The following is a 19,691-nucleotide window of genomic DNA, read 5'->3' as shown; positions in this document are numbered from 1 at the left end:
AGGGTGGATAGTCAATCTCAAGAAGTCAGATCTGAGCCCTACTCAGAATCTAGTCTTCCTAGGGGCGAATTTCAACACGGTGAGCGGAATTGTATCTCTGTCACAAGATCGCATTACCAAGGTCAGAAGTGTTACTTCTCAGTTCCTTCTGTCCGCCAGTCACACTGCTCGTACATGGCTCCAGTTACTGGGCAACATGGCGGCGACAGTGGATGTGGTTTGGCGGGCGCGCTTGAGAATGAGACCCATTCAACAAGCGCTCCGTCGACTTTGGGTGAACTCGGAAGATCTCGAGACTGTTCTCGAGACTCCGCAGTGGCTCAATGCACACCTTCAGTGGTGGACCGAGGTCGGGAATCTGTCCCGGGGGCTCCCCCTCGACACTCCCGTGCCGTCTCTCACAGTTCAAACAGACGCGTCACTCTCCGGCTGGGGAGGCGTTCTGAACGATCACACTGCCTCGGGACTATGGTCCCAGCAGGAGATCAAACTGCATATCAATGTGCTAGAACTGAGAGCGGTCAGGTTGGTGTTCCAACGCTTCCTGGATCTGCTTCGTGGCCAAGTGGTGCGTCTAGAGATGGACAACCAAACGGCGATGACTTACATCCGGAAGCAGGGGGGAACGGTGTCTCCGTCGCTTCTCCAAGAGACGTGGCAGTTCCTCCTATGGTGCGACTCACACGTTATCAGGGTGCTACCTGTTTATCTCCCGGGGGTAGACAACGTCCGTGCGGACGCTCTGTCTCGCCGGATCCTCGCTCCTCACGAGTGGAGGCTCGACCCGGGGATATTCGGGATTATCTCCCAGTTATACGGGTTGTTCCAGGTGGATCTGTTTGCGTCTGGGGTGAATCACCAGACACCAACGTTCTGCTCCCGAGTCCCCGACCCGAGGTCGGTGGCACCGGACGCCTTCCAGCTAGATTGGACGGACAGAATTCTGTGGGCATTCCCCCCAGTACCTCTGATTTCCAAGGTCCTGTCTCAGCTAGCCACTCAGCCTGCGCGACTACTTGTGCTCCTGGCACCCCTTTGGTCGGCGCAGAGTTGGTTTCCAGTCATACTCAGGTTTCTGGCTCAGCCTCCTGTTCTATTACCTTTACGACCGGACCTCCTATCCCAGAACGAGGCCCTCCACCCGAATCCCAGGATTCAGTGGGTGGCTTGGCCACTGTCCGGAATCGCCTCCAGGAGAGCGGTATTCCTGCACGAGTTGCAGACACAATACTGGCTTCGCGGAGGGATTCGACAAACGTTCAGTACGAGGATAGATGGGCCTGCTATGCGCGCTGGTGTGTCGATAGAGGGATTGCAGATCCCTTTTCTGCAGATCTCGTAGCCGTACTTGAGTTCCTCCAGTCGCGACTAGATGTCGGCCTGGCCGCATCGACAGTCCGGGGGTACTCTACAGCTATCGCTGCTTTTCACGTCCCCGTCGACGGGGCACTTTTGGGTGCGCACCCATTAGTGCAGCGTTTTTTAGCAGGTGTGGACAGGATCCGACCGCCTGTCCGGCGGATCAGTCCCCCTTGGGAATTGTCAATCGTTCTTGATTGGCTGTCCGGTCCTTCCTTTCGGGATCTGTCGTCTCTCTCTCTTCAGCTGTTGAGCTGGAAGACGGCGTTCCTTGTGGCGGTAACGTCCGGCAGACGGGTAGGCGACATTCACGCAATGTCAGCCGATCCCGAACTAACTGTCTTTCACCGGGACAGGGTCAGTATTCGCCTGCCGGACTCTTACCGTCCTAAGGTCGCACACGCCTTCCACGTGACGGCTCCTATTGAGCTACCTGCTCTTTCACAGCCTTCTTCGTCGGGGACCACTACAAGACATGCTCATGTCTTGGATGTCCGCAGGACCCTTAAGTCCTATATCAGCAGAACTAAGGGTATCCGTAAGGATAATCAACTATTTTGCTGTTATGGCGGTAGGAAGGCTGGCTCACCTGCGAGCAAACAAACAATCTCCAGGTGGATAGTCTCTACTATATGTACGGCGTACACACTTCAAGGCAGGGACCCCCCTACCAAGTTGAAGGCTCATTCGGTTAGAGCAGTGGCTACGACACAAGCGTATGCCGCGGCTCTGCCCATTGAGGAGATCTGCTCCGCGGCTATTTGGAGCCAGCCGAGCACGTTCATCAAACATTACCAACTCGACAAACACTCAAGCGAGCGTGCTCAGTTTGGTCAGTCAGTTCTCCGAACTGGGCAAAGTTCTACATCTCTAGCCGATTGAGCCTTCGAGATTTTAGACCGCCCGGACCGGTTATAACACTGCTCAGTAACGGTCCGGATTTTATCTTCTACGGTCGATACAATACCAGCCATTACCACTCGATAATCATCGTATTTGCACATGCACTCCTTCGATTACGGGGACCCTCTGGCCTAGCTCTGTGCGGGTTTATAGGCTCTCGTGATCTGTGCCCCAATATCACTTGTTCAAAAAAAGTGTGGGGGGTGGGGGGTGTGTGTGTCTCGAGTTCTCGATATGATAAGCCACAAAGAATGGCTCTTTTCATGGTGTATGGTCGATAACGCCCTGTCTCCAGCCCCCGCCTTTCGACGGTGGTGCCTCACGATAAGGTTGGTTCCATTTATTGAACTCTTGTTTATTCATTGAAATAATCAAAATACGATGTATTTATGCGCGCTTGTTGCTGACGGATGCCACTTCCTAGATTATCTTTAGGAGTCTATCTTGATGCAATAAGTGCCCCAAGGAGGATTTAATCTGAAAGAGAATTTTACAAACCTGTAGAGGTTATGAATTCTCTGATGAAATCCTCCTTGGGGCACGGCCACCCGCCTCCCCACATTCCGTCAGCATTAGACATATGGAAAGTGATTTGGGTGAGAGTTGCTTCCCTTGGCGTGACGCGCCGTGGAGGGTGAGGCACCATAAGGGTGGACGTATATCATACAAAAACAAAGTTTTTTGTGTGGTAACAATTTTTATTAAGGAAAATGGTTACAACTATGTCATGTAGATTTTCTTGAGCCAGGAAAATGCAATAAGTGCCCCAAGGAGGATTTCATCAGAGAATTCATAACCTCTACAGGTTTGTAAAAATTTACACTAAATCTTAGACCTCTCTAAAAGCATCATCAATGTTTTTAAGAAAGGTTTCTTTTAAGGTATAACACACAGATGGAAATGGACTATTTGACACAACAGCAGATAGCTGAAGTGTATATAATCAGATGTATTGCGGGTCAAGGCACTTCAGAAGAAATCTGACCTGCATACTTGGCAACTGGTTAGCATTGATGGGAGATAGTTGGGATAATAATACTGTGATATATTTGATAGAGTTGTGATATATTTTTTATATGACTGCAATATTGAGGTTATATAATTGACATGACTGAAATTGTTGCTATATAATTGACATAACTTATATTGTGGTTATATAATTGTGATAGGACTGTCATGGTTGTTATATAATTGTGGTAGGACTGATATGGTGGTTATATGGTGGCAGGACTGATATGGTGGTTATATCATTCTGATGGGACTGATATGGCGATTTTATAATTGTGATAGGACTGATATGGCAGTTATATAATTCTGATAGGACTGATATGGCGATTATATAATTGTGATAGGACTGATTTGGCGGTTTTATAATTGTAATAGGACTGATATGGTACCGGTAGTTATATAATTGATAGGACTGATATGGTGGTTATATAATTGTGATGGAACTGTGATATTGGAATGAACAAGAATGGTTGAATCTAAAAACATTTGTTTTTTCCTGTTGCAGCCGACTGGAAAATCCTTGGTGATGCCTGCATGAAGTCAAATTGTTAGGGAGCTCTCCTTGAAATGTCAGCAAACAAAGATACATTTCTGTTGATGAAGCTATGACATCAACAGTTCATCAATAGAGCATTTTAATATGCCTTCTTAGAGAGCACTCAGTGCTTTGTTGTAACAGTTTATGAGACGACTGTGACTTGAAGTTATCATTTCTTGTACATTGTGTATAATGTTTGTTTTATTTATTCTATGCTTGTTAATTTGGCGATTTGTATAAATCAATCTTCAGTGGATCATTAAGATATGCATTCCTTGATTGACTGATTCATATGTGATATGGATTTATTGTTGGAAGCAGAGGAGATCTGCGCATGTAGAGTTCAAAGTGAAGATTTACACTAGTATTATGGAACAATACTAGGGCTGAAGTCTCAAGTTAAGTGAAGTTAAGGTACCCTGGTGGAAGAGATTAGTCGATTGAGAGAGTAGTGGATGGATGGAGAGAGTAGAATAAGCGTTATGTTCAGCCATCTCGGGTCCGAAGTATTTATCAAGGTTTGGCCCTGTCCTTACTGAGTGAGCTTCCATCTATGTGGAGTCGGAATGTCTTTGTTGAAATCTGTATTACTGAACATGCTGAAAGCGGTTTTAAAATGTTTCACCAAGGAAAAGAGTTATCCTTTATAGTATCTCATCTATAATAGAGCGGAACAACATTCCCACATATACAACTCCAATGAAGTTAAGGAACAGCCAATGTTTTTATAGTTAATCTGTCATGAACATGAATTCATTATTTGAAAAGATTGGGTTCATTAACTCCGTTTGAGTAGTATATTTACATGGTCACACTCTAGCTTGTTCGCTTCTCTAAGCAGGACTTTGTGTTCCGTGTGAATGAACAGTTTGAATGTATAAATCACTTGGTAATATTGCATAATTTGTGTCTCTCTCATGTTGGATTAGCTATCATCCACTGGCCTAGTGTTTCCATCAAGGTGTACATATCTGCCTGCTAATGTTTGTACATATTCTGAGAGAGGAACAAGTGTAGGTACAGTCAATCTCATTAAAATCAGAGCTTAGTTCTCGTTACCGCTAAACAAAGATCTGAGGACATCCCAGTTGAGGTCACGTCAGAACGACCTTTCATCCGACCAATCAGAGCGTCACTTACCAGATCATGAAAGTGACAGCCGGAATGTGATTTCTAATCATGCATCCTCGAAAACTTTCACACAGGGTATTCCGAACGATAGTTACGGGTTTAACGATTGAATCCATACAATCTAGACCATCAATTAGCTATTCCAGAATGTTCTTTTTGTTCAGGTTTCAATTTTTTAATCGAGTATTTGTGACAATATGTTTCGAAGCGTTGTCGCCAATTTGAAAATAGTGCCGTAAAGCACGAGAAAGCTGCCTTCTGAGTGGTCATTCCATTGGTCGGTCAAAGTTCACCCAAGGTCGGTCTGACGTGACCCGTAATGGGATGTCCTCAGATCTTTGTTTAGCGGTAGCGAGAACTAAGATCTGATTTTAATGAGATTGAGGTACTGTTTGTATACTTGAATGTAAGGGTATGGAAATACTGCATCTTAGGCACTGTTCCCATCAGCAAAACAAACCAAAATATATAAATATTGCTTGTGTAAATACACGCTGTAACTGTGCTACAAGCTACTGTGTAGTACTTAGGTAAAGGCCTCCTGATGACCCTGTACTCTAGTCAATGTGCGAGACCTGAAACTAGTTGTCAGCCTTATGTCATCAGTACATTAATATCGTATTACACAATGTTGAATCATATACATTTGTCAAGACTTTATTGATGTGCAATAAATGTGATGGAATTACAGAGCACTGAGTGTGACTGGCTGTGGGTGTGTATACATATGGTATAAAAGATGATATTCCATAATGGTAAATCTGTATCAGATCATAGTGATGATATATATAAAATATACATTAGTACTGTATAGGTATACAATACAATTATGCTGGTAGTTTATCCTCGCACTCCAACAGTACAAGAATCGGCAGCCTGGGCTGCTCTGTGGGACACCCTTCAATTGCAGCCTGGACTGCTCTGTGGGACACCCTTCAGTTGCAGCCTGGACTGCTCTTTGGGACACCCTTCAGTTGCAGCCTGGACTGCTCTGTGGGACACCCTTCAATTGCAGCTTTGCTCTGTTTTACAGTCTGCAAGAACTGTAATGCTAACTGTACTTGGTCATGTGACACAGGACATGCTGTCCACACTGCAACCTGCCTGCACACAAAGGCGCTGATATGGTTTTTCTATTGAAATTACATAACATTTGAGGTTGTCTATGTTTATGTAAAGGTAGGTGCATCTTCCCGAGGCAAGGGCATTTTACTGACTATGAAAAGTCCAGTTTCCACCCTTGCCAAACTAGGCTGGAATTTCAGAGTTTTATTTTGTCTGGACTAAAGAGTCTGTGCATAGTCCAATCAAAATCATGTGATGAGCTAGACATCTGGTTCACAAACAGCATGGATTTCCAGGTGCAGATTTTGGTTGGCTGCTGGTTTTGCAAAGCATGTGTACCAACAACTGATTTTTCTAATATTTTCATGTTTTTAATCAAGTTGCTCAAGTGATCTGATGCATTTCATGAGGTAAGGCCTGTTTTATTACAATAAAGATTTTGATTATCGATCAGATCATCTTGACAGGGCGCTGCTATTTTGTTTGAAACAAATGCAAGTGAGTTGAAGGTCAGTTGATGGGACGTAGAAGGTAACTCGTAATAGCCACAGTTGGCACTACAATTGAGCCTGGAAATTCCAGCCTAGTTCGGCCAGGGTGGAAACTGGACTTTCATAGTCAGTTAACACCCTCGCCTCAGGAAGATGAGGTAGGTGCTGTCATTGCAATAATTTGTACGTTGTTTAACGCCAAACTCAGCAATATTCCAGCTATATCAAGGATGCCTGTAAATAATCCAGTGGATTAATGACATCATGATCATCAACATCACGCAATTGTGATACAATGACATACATCAACCAAGTCAGCAAGCCTGACCACCCGATCCCTTTAGTCGCCTCTTAGACAAGCATAGGTTGCTGAAGACCTATTCTTACCCAGATCTTCCTGGGTAGTCAGTTCTGGTTGAAGGGGAATATCACAAGGCATATTTAATATATACTCTAGAACATTTCACATATTATGGAATTTAGATATTGGTAAATATTGAACAAGAACATCATAGTGCGATATGCAGTCACTATGATACATGTTGTACATTTGGCATACCAGGGAGTTATCTAGTATTTTAAACTAAATTCATGTGGCAGACAAATATCAAGAAAGCAACATTAATTGGTACCAAATTGGGACATTTTGTTCAATACTTTCCTTATTTCACTGTCGAACTATGTGTCAAAGCCCTTTCCTTTCTTGTTATTGGGGGCACGGGTAGCCCAGTCATCTAAGGCGTCACAATTCACTGTGCAGAGTTGCGTTCCTTGGGCATGCCAGAAACCTATGATTGTGGGTTCGAATCCCAGTTCACCCCGATTATGTTTCTAGGTTTGTCAGCACCATACCCGTGCTCGTGGGTTTCACCGAAGTGGTGAACGTCTGAGACCTGCATCACTTCCGGCTTTCCTCCCACATCAACCTGGCACGCTGTGATATAACTGGAATACTGTTAAAAGCAGCGTTAAACCCAACTCACTCACTCACTCACGTCTTATTATTGGTCCTGTAAACCAGCTAAAAGGTTTCTTATTATTATCAACCTTTTGGGGGAATATTCACTTACATCTGCTGTAGATCTTGAGCTAAATACCAGTATCTGAAAATGTCTAGAAGAACCCCTTGTTAATGGAAATTATGTACATAATTTTTTGAGGTGAGATGTAGAAGTACCAATTCACTCTGATCATACAAATAATTAGGCCTTACATTATTTTTCAGTTGCTATACAAGACTGACCGAAAAAACCATGAAATTAAAAAAAAAAAATTGTATGACTTTTGACAATTATTTTAGGTCAGATTTTTACAGTTAGGTCAACTAAACAAAAATGTGAATCTGGCACAGCTGTTTGTCATAAGAAATGGTTAAAAACAAATATAAAAATCTTTATTCTAACCCAAAAACCTAATCAATTATCTTTCGGCATTTTTTGGCAATCATGCTTCAATGGCGTGACAAGTTTGTTCTTCTTTCATTCGTAGCAGTATGGAATAATGTTGACCACCAACATTGAAGTTTAAACAAAACAAATTGTAAACCAACCAATAAAAAGTATAAGGCCAATGGATATACACTATAACAAACATAGTTCAGTTTTGGTGGCAGAGGTTCGACAATACAGATGCTCAGTAGGAGAACTTTCTCCGAACTCATTGCTGGCCGTCACCGATATCTTATACCTTGTCTCAGGGTCAAGGTCATGGAGCGTGACATGACCAAAACTTGGGCCAAAGTCTGTCACCGTCACACTTGTCATATTACTACACAGGCCATTGGTGAATATTGCAGTCTCGTAGTACACTGTGAAGTATCCTATGTGATCACTAGGGTCGTATGTCCAGGTGAGAGACACGGACCGCTGGTCCACCACACACTCCTGGGGAAGGAGCTTGGGAGAGCAGGGCTTGCCTGTGTCAAGAGAAGATACAAGATGGTGAGGTGAAATGGGGTTTAACGTCGCGTCCAAGATTATTGCACTTATAGAGCGACGTGCATGTACGTGTGTGTGTGTTTGTGTGGCTGCTTGTACTAGTCCGGACTGATGCCGATTTATAGTGCTAGCACACTGAGATACCATGCCGCAGTTTAACATGAATACCCCACTCAGACACAGTATACTGACTCCGAGCCGACCAGTCCTTGTTTTAGCCCCTTAATGCCGAGCGCCAGATAGGGTAACAACAAGTACCATCTTTTAACGTCTCTTGGTATGACACGGCCGGGGATCGAACCCCGAACCTTCCGCTCTCCGGGCGGACGCTCTACCACAAGACCACGGAGGCGGTCTAGAAGATACAAGACAGGCTTGAAGTTTAACACATGCACTTACTGAAGTAAAGGAAGCATGACTGACTTGGCCCATTATGAAGTATGGGGTGAGCGAGTGAATATGAATTTCAATGCTTTGAGCATTATTCCAGCCATGGTAGCATACACCCAAAATGGGCTTCACACATTGTACCCATCGAACCAAGGTCTTTTGCGTTACAAGCGAACTTTTTAACCACTAGCCCACCCCAACACTTCTATTGAGTACAGTTTTACACCGCTTTTAAATAGGAATACATGCATTACAGCAATATCATGAAATGAGCTTCACAATTTGTACCCATATGGGGAATCGAACCCAGACGTGACGTGAACTTTATCCTGACGAGCAAATGCTAAAACCACTAGGCTACCCCACCACTCCTCAAAGATTAGTAGGGTCTGCACAAGGAAGCAAGCATGTTTCAAATGGGAATTTGGGTCAAAAGCAAGACTTCTCTTCTAACTTTAAAGAATTGCAGAAGACCTCTTCTTCATTTCCAGAAAAGATATTGGGCAATATTTGGGTCTACTATTTAGTTTATGGACCAACAGTCCCCATTTGCCCCGAGACCAATTAAACCCCAAATTGTAACAGATAAAACAAATTCTGTATGTAACAATTATCAAGTGAGCTACAGTGCCTCAGACCTGTTTACCCTTCACTTGCCATACTAGCTGTTCATTAATAATCTGTCAGTAATTTCAGCTTTTTGTCAGTACTGTAGTCAATTTTACCAGCATGCGAGCAGGAGAAGTCGACATCACACACGTCACAGTGAACCAATGACTGCCCCCTCTTTGAGGCAGCAAGGGACGGCCAGATGTCATGGTATGGATCCTTGTATGCTTGTGATGATTTAACACGCAGCTTTAACAGCTTAGCCTTAGTTGACACCGACTGACCAAGGTCATCAGCCTTTCGTTTGGCCATTGCGAGCGTCTGCTCAACATTTTCTACCCCAATGCAACAGGTTTATTTCCGGGGTTGCACCTGAAACGGCACCACAGCAAAACGGCACGGAGCGAAAACGGCGCCTAGCCCAAGCCAAAACGGCTATTATTGCTAGGTGAAACGGCATACAGGCAGTGATTAAATTCACAGGTGCACATGCAAACACAAATAGTTGTCATTCACGCTTGGTTCAGAGATGGTGAGGGGCGGTCGGGTAGCCTAGTGGTTAAAGCGTTCGCTCGTCACGCCGAAGACCCGGGTTCGAATCCCGACATGGGTACAATGCGTGAAGCCCATTTCTGGTGTCCGCCCGCCGTGATATTGCTGGAATATTGCTAAATGCGGCGTAAAACCAATCTCACTCAAAGATGGTGGCGCCCATGGCAAAACAAACAGGCATGGATACCATTATCTAACGTTTACGAGTATTTCTTACGGGAGAAAATTCGTAGACATCTAAATATTGGATGTGAATTATAATAAGTAATATTATCCATATCATTGACAGTCCTTTTGTAAGACCCTTTGTAAATAAATTAATAATCCGATAACTAAACGTATGTATCAAAGCTGATGAGGCCAAGAAGATCATTCGGTGAATGAAGTTTGTTAGTTGTTTATGCCACACTCAGCAACATTTCAGCTACATGACGACGGTCTGTAAATAACTGAGTCTGGATCAGACAATCCAGTGATTGACATCATGAGCATCGATCCAATTGGGATACAATGACATGCATTAACCAAGTCAGCAATCCTGCACGGGTCGGTGAGTGAAGTAATGGATTACAGTACTATTGTTTTGATTTAACGGGATTAGCTGGATATTTTGTAAATACTATTATATATCCCATTACGGGTCACGCCAGACCGACCATGCGCGAACTTTGACCGACCAATGGAATGACAGATAAGAAGTCGACATTAGCCAATCAGATGGCAGCGTTCTCGTCCTTTACGGCACTAATTTCAAATTGGCGACTACGCTTCAAAACATATTTTGACAGTACCTTGAACAGGCATGAAGCACTTGGTGACATCCGCTATAGCCTTTGACAGGTCGATGGTTGGTGGATGGATGTCAGAGCTGGGTGGGTCCATGATGGGAGGAGGAAGGGGGTCGGATGAGTCTGTGGTGGGTAGGGCCATGATAGGAGAAGGGGAATCGGGTGGGTCTATGAACGGGGGTGGTGGGTCCATGATCGGAGGAGGGGGGTCCGGCAAGTGGTCAAGACTCTGAAGAAGGCTGCACATGGAATAAATTGAGAATATATGTGTCAGTACAATATATAAGCAAACTACGTTATACACCTATGCTGATCGTAGGAGACTACATAATGGGTCAGGTTCGGTGACCTGGTTAATTGCCTGTCATCGTACTCCCACGTCATTGCTCACAATATCAATCAAAGGTGTGTTTTGTCCAGACTTCATTACACGGATGCCGTCGCCATATAGCTGGGATAATGCTGAATGCAGCCTTAACTAACTAACAAAATATATAACTACTTGAGATGTCTTTCAATTTGTCATAAAAATGGAATATTTCCAGAAGTTTTCAGTATCCAGAACTTACCAGCGGAATTCTGGGAGTTTCTGAAAAGATGAAATGAAGAGCAATAAATAATACGTTCCACGAACTGTGATGAATACATAGTCACATGTAATCTTCGATCTAGCGAATTTGTAAGAACCCTGGAAAAAGGCAAACACGTGTATATATCTACATTTACAGTAACATGACGGTAAATAGGACTCCCGAGTCCAGTCACGAGAGCCGACCTAATGGATGACGGACTGGTTACTCGGAACAAGGGATTCTTTGAAAACTCGCTGTCACATTTTCCGTCAGCTACAAAATGTGATATTGTCAAACTGGATTAACTCTTCCAATAGTGAGGGACCGGTCTTTTATTTACAGGGGTGGGTGGTTCAGAGATTTTTTGAGGTTCTAATGTACTGAAAATACATTACCCTCCCTAACTATTGTCATATTTTGTATAACCCTCTCCATATACTTGTACCTTTTTTCATGACACTCCATGAAAAGACAAAAATGCAAAAGCCCTTTTGAGTATATTATAAAATGTGTGTTTTGTCACGAAACCCCCACCCCCCTCCCACGCACGCACACACCTTCCTCCAAATATGTAACAGTTTTATGTCCCAAAGAAATTTGTTGGTGACCCTCCCCTGATTTCCTCAGATGTTATATCTTTACCCCCTTCAGTCCAGACAATTGGGTATTTTCAAAACAATGAAATAAAAAAATAAAAAATAAATTCTGCTTAAAATGCTAGTTCTATTTTTGCCTGGTGTGCTGCCTCGTGTGCTGCCTCGCGTGTCTGGTGCCGCGAAACAAAGCACTTTTGTGCATGGTTCACTGCTGTAGAGTTTATGTGTAGGCGATGCGTGCATTGGATCAGTAAATAAAGATGCGTTAAGATAGTCAGGTAGGCAAACTGAATAGGCCACATTGGGTAATTAAGAATGTTGTTATATATACCATTGGAATTCTATTTTCCAATTCATGCGCCTTTCTACGCAAACAACTCTAAACGGGTTATGGTGATTTATTTTGCGTATTTCACGCCAATACGTAGCCTATCTGGAGCTTTGATTGATTTGGTTTTGGTTTGGTTTGTTGTTTTACGCCGCACTCAGCAATATTCCAGCTATATGACGGCGGTCTGTAAAATAATCCAGTTTGGACCAGACAATCCAATGATTGATATCATGAGCATCGATCCACGCAGTTGTGATCGATAACCTGTATCAACCAAGTCAGCGAGCCTGACCACCCGATCCCGTTAGCCGCCTTTTACGACAAGCATAGTCGCCTTTTATGGCAAGCATGGGTTGTTGAAGACCTATTCTACCCCGGATCTTCACGGGCAGAGCTCTGATTGAGTTATAGATAGATGCCTACTGTCCACACGCCGTCCTCGTTTCCCGATGACGTAGCTATTTCCTGACAGCGGCGCAGCAGACGATCGTATTGAATGAGTCGGTCAGTGACCTGTTGGGCCTGCTCGCCAATACCCCTGTGGTGAACACAGCACCCGTCTAGCTGCATTTGGGGGCTTCCGGTTGCTGGGATACCATGCGGATGCTCTCCAGATGTCTGGCGGTTTGGTTCCTCTTCTTCCTGTAAAACAAATACGCGCAGTTTGACGTTGAGATAAGAAATCTTGGGGCCCCGTTCCACAAGGCGATCGCAGTGCTAATACGACCGTAACTCCCAAACTTAACACAGGCTTACGGCTATCGTAATGCTTTGTCCAACGGGGCCCAGACAAGGAATGGAACCGAGAGGCGTTATGCACTAGCATTCACAAATCCTCCAAATCGCCTTACTGATCTATAGCGAGAGAGTGAGGAAGTAGGAAGAGGTTGTCGTTGTTTTTATCAATATTCCAACCATATTACGACGTTGTATACCAAGAATGGACATCACTCGTTGTACCCATGTGTTGAATAAAACCCGGTTTCGCCGCGTCGCGCGAACGCTTTAACCACGAGGCTACCACTGCCAATAGATGTATATGTGAAAGCAGAGATGCAAATACTGATCTTCCAGTCTCAACGTTACTTTAGTTCTCACCGAACGACGTCTTGGTCATGAATTTGACCTGAAACATTAACACGCCAGTCGGTGTGGTATGAAGACGCTGTGATTTTCTTCTCACCTGTATTTTCTCCTCCGCTGCCATCAGTTTCTCCAGGTAATTACATTCCTCCCTCCTCCGTGATGCCAGGTACCCCTCCGCCACCGACAGCAGCCCCTGCAACACGTTACCTGCCTGCCTTCATCGACTACGTACACACAAATATTTGTTTGTTGTTTAACGCCGAACTTCGCATTTTTCCAGCCACATGGCGACGACCTGTAATTAATCGAATCTGGAGAAGACAAACCAATGGTGGTTAGCATGAGCAACGGTCCAGGCCAAGGCGATACAATGACACCAAGTCACCGACAGACTAGCATGTGGTCAAACAGATCTTTGTACTCGCTACCGCCGGAAATCCGTGAAGATTCCGGGGTAGAATAGGTCTTCGGCAACCCATGCTTGCCGTAAAAGGCGACTAACGGGATCGGGTGGTCAGGCCCGCTGACTTGGTTGATACATATCATCGATCCCAATTGCGTGGATCGATGCTCACGATATTAATCACTGGATAGTCTGGTCCAGACTCGATTACTTGCAGACGGCCGTCGTATAACTGGAATATTGCTGAGTGTGGCGTTAAACAACCAACCAACCAACCAACTCGCTACCGCCAAACAAAGATCTGATGTCATTCCATTACAGGTCACATCAGAACGACCTTTTGCGAACTTTGCCGGGACCAATGATATCACTAACTTTAATGGCCAATAAGAAAGAAGTTTTCTCGAGCTGTTCGGCACCATATTCAAACTCGCGACTTCCATTACAGCCTACGGTTTGAAAACTATTGATTCAAAATTTGAAAACTGAAGAAAAGAAAATTCGGAAATTTCTTGGAGATGGCCGTGATTGTATGACAGCACTTTCCACGGGCTATGGACAGTCTGTTCCATTTCAATTGTTTATCCCACTGGAGCGAGATATTTTGACGGAATCAGTACGTCATACAGGCCATCGTTCGAAATACCCCATGTTAACCAATTCAAGGTGGCATGATTAAAAATCACTTTCCGATTGTCACCTTCTCGATCTGGTAAGCGACGCTCGGATTAGTCGCATGAAAGGTCGTTCTGAGTGACTCGTAATTGGATCTCTCATATCTTCGTTCAGCTATATATGTATATAGAAAATGTAAATAGCTGTATGTTCACTACACCACTGTGTGATTTTTGTGAATAAACCTTCTGTTCGTCTCTGAGAGCTAAGATCTTATTATATTTTTGTTTTTGTTTTGTTAAAGCCACACTCAGTAATTGTCCAGCAATTTGACGGCGTTCTGTAAATAATCAAGTCTTGACCAGACAATCCATTGGTTGACATCATGAGCATCGAGTCACGAAAATGATCATGCATCAACCAAGTCAGCGAGTCTGACCATCCGATCCCGTAAGTTGTCTTTTACAACAAGCATACTCGCATTTACGGCAAGCATGGGCTACTGAAGACCTATTCTACCCCGGATCTTCACGGGTCCTCATTTAAATGAGTAACTGAAACGAGCAACCTCCAACGTCGGGGTACGATGCCAAGCAATAAAGTAAATCACCGAGCCTGACCACCCGATCTCTTAAGTCCACTCGTCAGATCAAATCAGATCTAAGTTCTCGCTGCCGATTAGCGATAGCGAGAACTAAGATCTGATTTTAATGAGATTGACTCTTACGACAAGATTATAGACATTCGTCACCAACTCGAGCCATTCCGGGACAGGCCTTAATGAAGATTACGGAACGATGCGAGTGGTGATGGATAGGTTGCTGGGGACCTGTCCCAACCCGTACTCACCTGTATGTAGTCCTTCATCTGATCAAGAGGTATGACTTGATGTTCCCAATGTCCAGCACTATGACCTCGGACTCGTCGGCAGAGGCAACATTTGACGCACACAGGCACATAGCACTGTGTGCAGAATAGGTTCACTCTCTCGTCTAGGTGATCAGGACATAGTGGGTCTACAAGACAGATTCATTAGTCACGTGCAGCACGTGTTACAATTACTTTATTTTATCAAAAACAAATATTGTAGCAAAATAACTGTCTGGTGGGTTAAGGGAACAAGAGTATTTTTATTAAAGGAGCACCAGTGGTATAAGGAATCACAGTTTTCCAAGTTGGGTCTGTAGCTGCGCAGCGATCCATTGGTCGGTCGTTTGTTCGATTCCTAACTTCGCCGAGATTATGACCCCTGCTGGGACAGGATCACACCCACTAGGTCCCATGGGAGACTCCACTGGTGGCGTTACGGTCGAACCTAGAAAATCCAGCCTGGTTCAGCAAGAGTGGTAACTGGACTTTTACAGTCAGTAAACTCCCTTGCCTAGGTGCTGACGGGTCTGTGAACTCATTTCAGTAACGAAAACGTCACAGTCGGCCAATATTGGAAGCGAAGCATCCATCCTTTTTTGTATTTATCCAGAAATCACAAAATGGTGTCAAATTGGACAGCATTAAAGATAGTCATCGATTCATACTGAAAGGCTTGAAGACCTAAAGTAACACGTGGCGTAAATCATCAGTACCTTATGATTAACGTTTCTCGCAAAACAAACAGTAAGTAACCATTGTACTTCCTTATGTTTATCTAAACGAAATCTACTCCCAAACAGTTTATGAAATGGCCACTCGAACGGATATCATTAATCTGACATATTGTTCTAATGCAAAATGTCATGCATATTTCAGTATAAATTTCAATTTCTTACAAAGCAGTGTTTAATGGGAAAATTGGCTCGATCTCAAGTGTGCTGCTCAGCTGTGCATTTCTGATCGCTCACTGTAAGAAGCAACACAGGATGAACCAAGCAAAGTCTCACCAGAGGTGGGTTTCTCCTCAATGACCTCCTCCAGAGCATAGTTCTTGGGTAAACCTTTCACCCCTCCTGGAGCCAAATGAACCTTTCTGCACGTGGGGCATGCAATGCGGCCCTTCCTCACAAGCCCCTTGGTGCACGTGGTCCGGCAGAAGCTGTGGCCACATGGGAGAACCACGGGATCCTTGAAGGGGTCAAGACATATGGGACAGCTCATGTCACGGTGTGTGTTTTTGGACCTCACCTGGAACACGAGGATGACATATATACTGATGGATATAAGTGGTGTGTTTGATTTGTTAGTACTTTGTGCCCGGACTATAGCTGACTGTTCGGCAATAAGTGTATCGTGCGCCGTCTTGGGAAAGATTTCCGCCAGAAAAAGCTACTTGAAATTCTGCCTGAGTTAGGGAAACTAACTAACCCTAACCCCACATACATGTTTTTTTAAATACTTCTAGCCAGGGGTTAAGGTGATTTGGTGTGTGTTTTAATTTCGAGGTTAAGTGTGACAGTTTTCCCTCGTTTTGAATAGTATTCCAGTTATACCACGGCGTGTTATCTTGATGTGGGAGGAAAGCCCGAAGTGATGCAGGTCTCAGACGTTTACTACTTTGCTGAAACCCACGAGCAGGGGTATGGTGCTGACAAACCTGGAAACATAATCGGGACAAACTGGGATTCGAACCCACATTCATAAGTTTCAGACATGCCCAAGGGACGCAACTTTGCGCAGCTTTGAGTCCCCGAACACATAATAAACATGATCAATCACATACACTGCCAAGTGAGGAGTGATGCGGGTCTTATACGCGTATCCATGAACACGGGCATGATGCTGACAAACCTAGAAACATAATCAGGGCGAACCTGGGATTCGAACCCACATGCAGCTTTCTGCCAAGCCTGATCGACCCAACCCTGCACGGCGAATTGCGACGCCATGCACCGACGACTGGGCAAACCGTGTCCCCTTACATGCCCTGAGTATTTTGTGCTATCCGCGACAGCTGTGCACAGACCCAGTGTGATATATCGAGCCGTACATCCATCGTGAAGCTAACGCCAGTGACAGCTCTTTTAAAGGTTGTTATTTTTTACTTGTGTAATGGCGAGTCATTAAACGTAGGACATATGTGTGATATTTCAAATATCCGCATACTCGTATAAATTATAATTAACGTACACAATAAGATACCTTATCTTTCGGCTGAATCATTTCGAATGCTGCTTTAAGAGATAATCTTCCGCCTTGGCATACCAAAAGATGTCAATAGACGCTTCTGGTTGTTACCCAGCTTGGTGTTCGGTATTAATTGGATAAAACAAGCTCGGAAAGTATACGTTTCTGAGTTGGGTATCCATGTTACCTTGTGGCATGGTTTCTCTTGAGACACAACAAGCACACACACACACACACACACACACACACACACACACACGTGCATACGAGTCATACAATACTTAACACAACGTGAAACCCCATTTCACCTCACCTCAAAACACGATTAGCGCTTGTATTGGTCATTAGGGAACATCTGTGTTGTGGTTTGACTGCATTCATTCTATAACCTGTGTTTACTCGCACCGTCAGCAGTTTCAACGCCATGACAAGACATTAGTTTAATTGCATACCCTCTTTAAAATCCGGTCCTCAACTCCAAACCTCCTTTCCCTGGTTTTCTGTAATAATACGTGTGCTCAATCAACATATTCACAAAACACTCACCTTGTCCAGAGAAAGTTGTCTTCGTGTTTGCCTTTACGGCCCCTCTAGGCTTGTAATCTGTGTTACTGTGCCTGCCGAGGTTTAACATTTCAGGACACACGCCATGTTCAATAAGTGTTCACAGCAGGAACATAACAATAGCGATATACATCTGTTACCACTAGAACAATGTGAATCGTTGGTTTGAGTGACAGTGTGTTCACTGGTCGATATACACGTTATACCACATTAGTGCACGTTTTATTTAATAGGTGCGTGTTACAAAAAACCGATGTCATGGGGAGCTTGATAAGAATAGTGAGTGAGTATGGTTTTACGCCGCTTTTAGCAATATTCCAGCAATATCACGGCGGGGGACACCAGAAATGGGCTTCACACATTGTACTCATGTCGGGAATGGAACCCGGGTCTTCGTCGTGACGAGCGAACGCTTTAACCACTAGGCTACCCGACCGCCCCTGATAAGAATAGACATCAGATTAGGTTATTTTTTTACACTACACTAAACACCGATTATTTAATTTTTTCGTTTGTTTGTTGTTTAACGCTGCCCACAGCAATACTCGAGCTATATGACGGCGGTCTGTAAATAATCGATTCTGGACCAGACAATCCAGTGATTGATATCATGAGCATCGATCCACGCAATTGGGATCGATGACATACGTCAACCAAGTCAGCGAGCCTGACCACCCGCCGATTATTTTAATCACGCCCTATTCACAGCTTGAGTTTCATTCAGACAGGGCATGTTCTGCACGTGTTATAACTTCAGGCCTGTTTTTAACGTATGGCGTTTTTTTTTATAAAATTACGGATCCGCCGACCCAAAATTTCTCAAATGTGGAATAATTTTAGAACTATCGTTTTTTTGACTGTCGTGTCCTCTTCCCGAGGCAAGGGGGTTAAGTGACCATAAAAGTCCAGTTTCTACCCTTGTCGAACTAGACTGGAATTATAGACTTGTAGTTTAGCTGGAATAACGACAAGTCTGAGAACTCATTTCAGTAACGAAAACTTCACAGTAGGCCAATTATGAAACGAAGCAACCATCATTTTCTGTATTTATTCAGAAATCGACCCGTAAAGATCCGGGGTAGAATACGTCTTCAGCAACCAATGGCTGCTTGCCGTAAGAGACGACTATGCTTGTCGTAAGAGGCGACAATCGGGATCTGGTGGTCAGGCTTGCTGACATGGTTGACGCATGTCGTCGTATTCAAATTGCGTGGACCGCCTCCGTGGTCTAGTGGTAGAGCGTCCGCCCGGAGAGCGCCATACCAAAAGACGTTAATAGATGGTACTCGTTGCTACCCTGTCTGGCGCTCGGCATTAAGGGGCTAAAACAAGGACGGGTCGGCTCGGAGTCAGTATACTGTGTCTGAGTTGGGTATTCATGTTAAACTGCGGCATGGTATCTCACTGAGCTAGCACTATAAATCGGCATCAGCCTGGGCTAGTACAAGCAGACACACAAACACACACACACACGTACATGCACGTCGCTATATAAGTGCAATAATCTTGGACACGACGTTAAACCCCATTTCACCACCACCAAATTGCGTTGACCTATGCTCATAATATCAATCACTGGATTATCTGGTCCAGACTCGATTATTTTTACAGACCGCTGTCAAACAGCTGGAATATTGCAGAGTATGGCGTTAAACAACAAACAAACAAACAAATTATTAAGAAATATAAAAAAAAA

General features: G+C 44.2%; 2 protein-coding genes across 3 annotated transcripts in view; one reads left to right on the top strand and one right to left on the bottom strand.

Annotated features, from left to right (window-relative positions):
* Window positions 1-4,866, top strand: part of LOC139449478 (trafficking protein particle complex subunit 11-like) — a 44,424-nt gene extending 39,558 nt beyond the window's left edge. For both annotated transcript variants that reach the window (XM_071230895.1, XM_071230894.1), the window contains exon 31: window positions 3,776-4,866. In XM_071230895.1, the coding sequence (XP_071086996.1) occupies window positions 3,776-3,808 (33 nt within the window). In that variant the 3' untranslated portion in view covers window positions 3,809-4,866. The remainder of the gene's footprint in view (window positions 1-3,775) is intronic.
* Window positions 4,867-5,480: 614 nt separating this feature from the next.
* Window positions 5,481-13,535, bottom strand: LOC139449479 (uncharacterized). Its single transcript, XM_071230896.1, has 5 exons — window positions 13,454-13,535; window positions 12,694-12,912; window positions 11,341-11,360; window positions 10,775-11,010; window positions 5,481-8,410 (listed from the first exon to the last, which is right to left on the bottom strand). The coding sequence occupies exons 1-5, from the start codon at window positions 13,475-13,477 to the stop codon at window positions 8,076-8,078; spliced, it is 834 nt and encodes a 277-aa protein (XP_071086997.1). The 5' UTR covers window positions 13,478-13,535; the 3' UTR covers window positions 5,481-8,075.
* Window positions 13,536-19,691: the final 6,156 nt, after the last annotated feature.

This window comes from Haliotis cracherodii, unplaced genomic scaffold, assembly GCF_022045235.1.
Source record: "Haliotis cracherodii isolate W230 unplaced genomic scaffold, xgHalCrac1.p SCAF_8, whole genome shotgun sequence".
Classification (NCBI taxonomy): Eukaryota; Metazoa; Mollusca; class Gastropoda; order Lepetellida; family Haliotidae; genus Haliotis; species Haliotis cracherodii.
The sequence above is the reverse complement of the archived record's forward strand: the minus strand, read 5'-3'. Positions and strand labels throughout refer to the sequence as shown.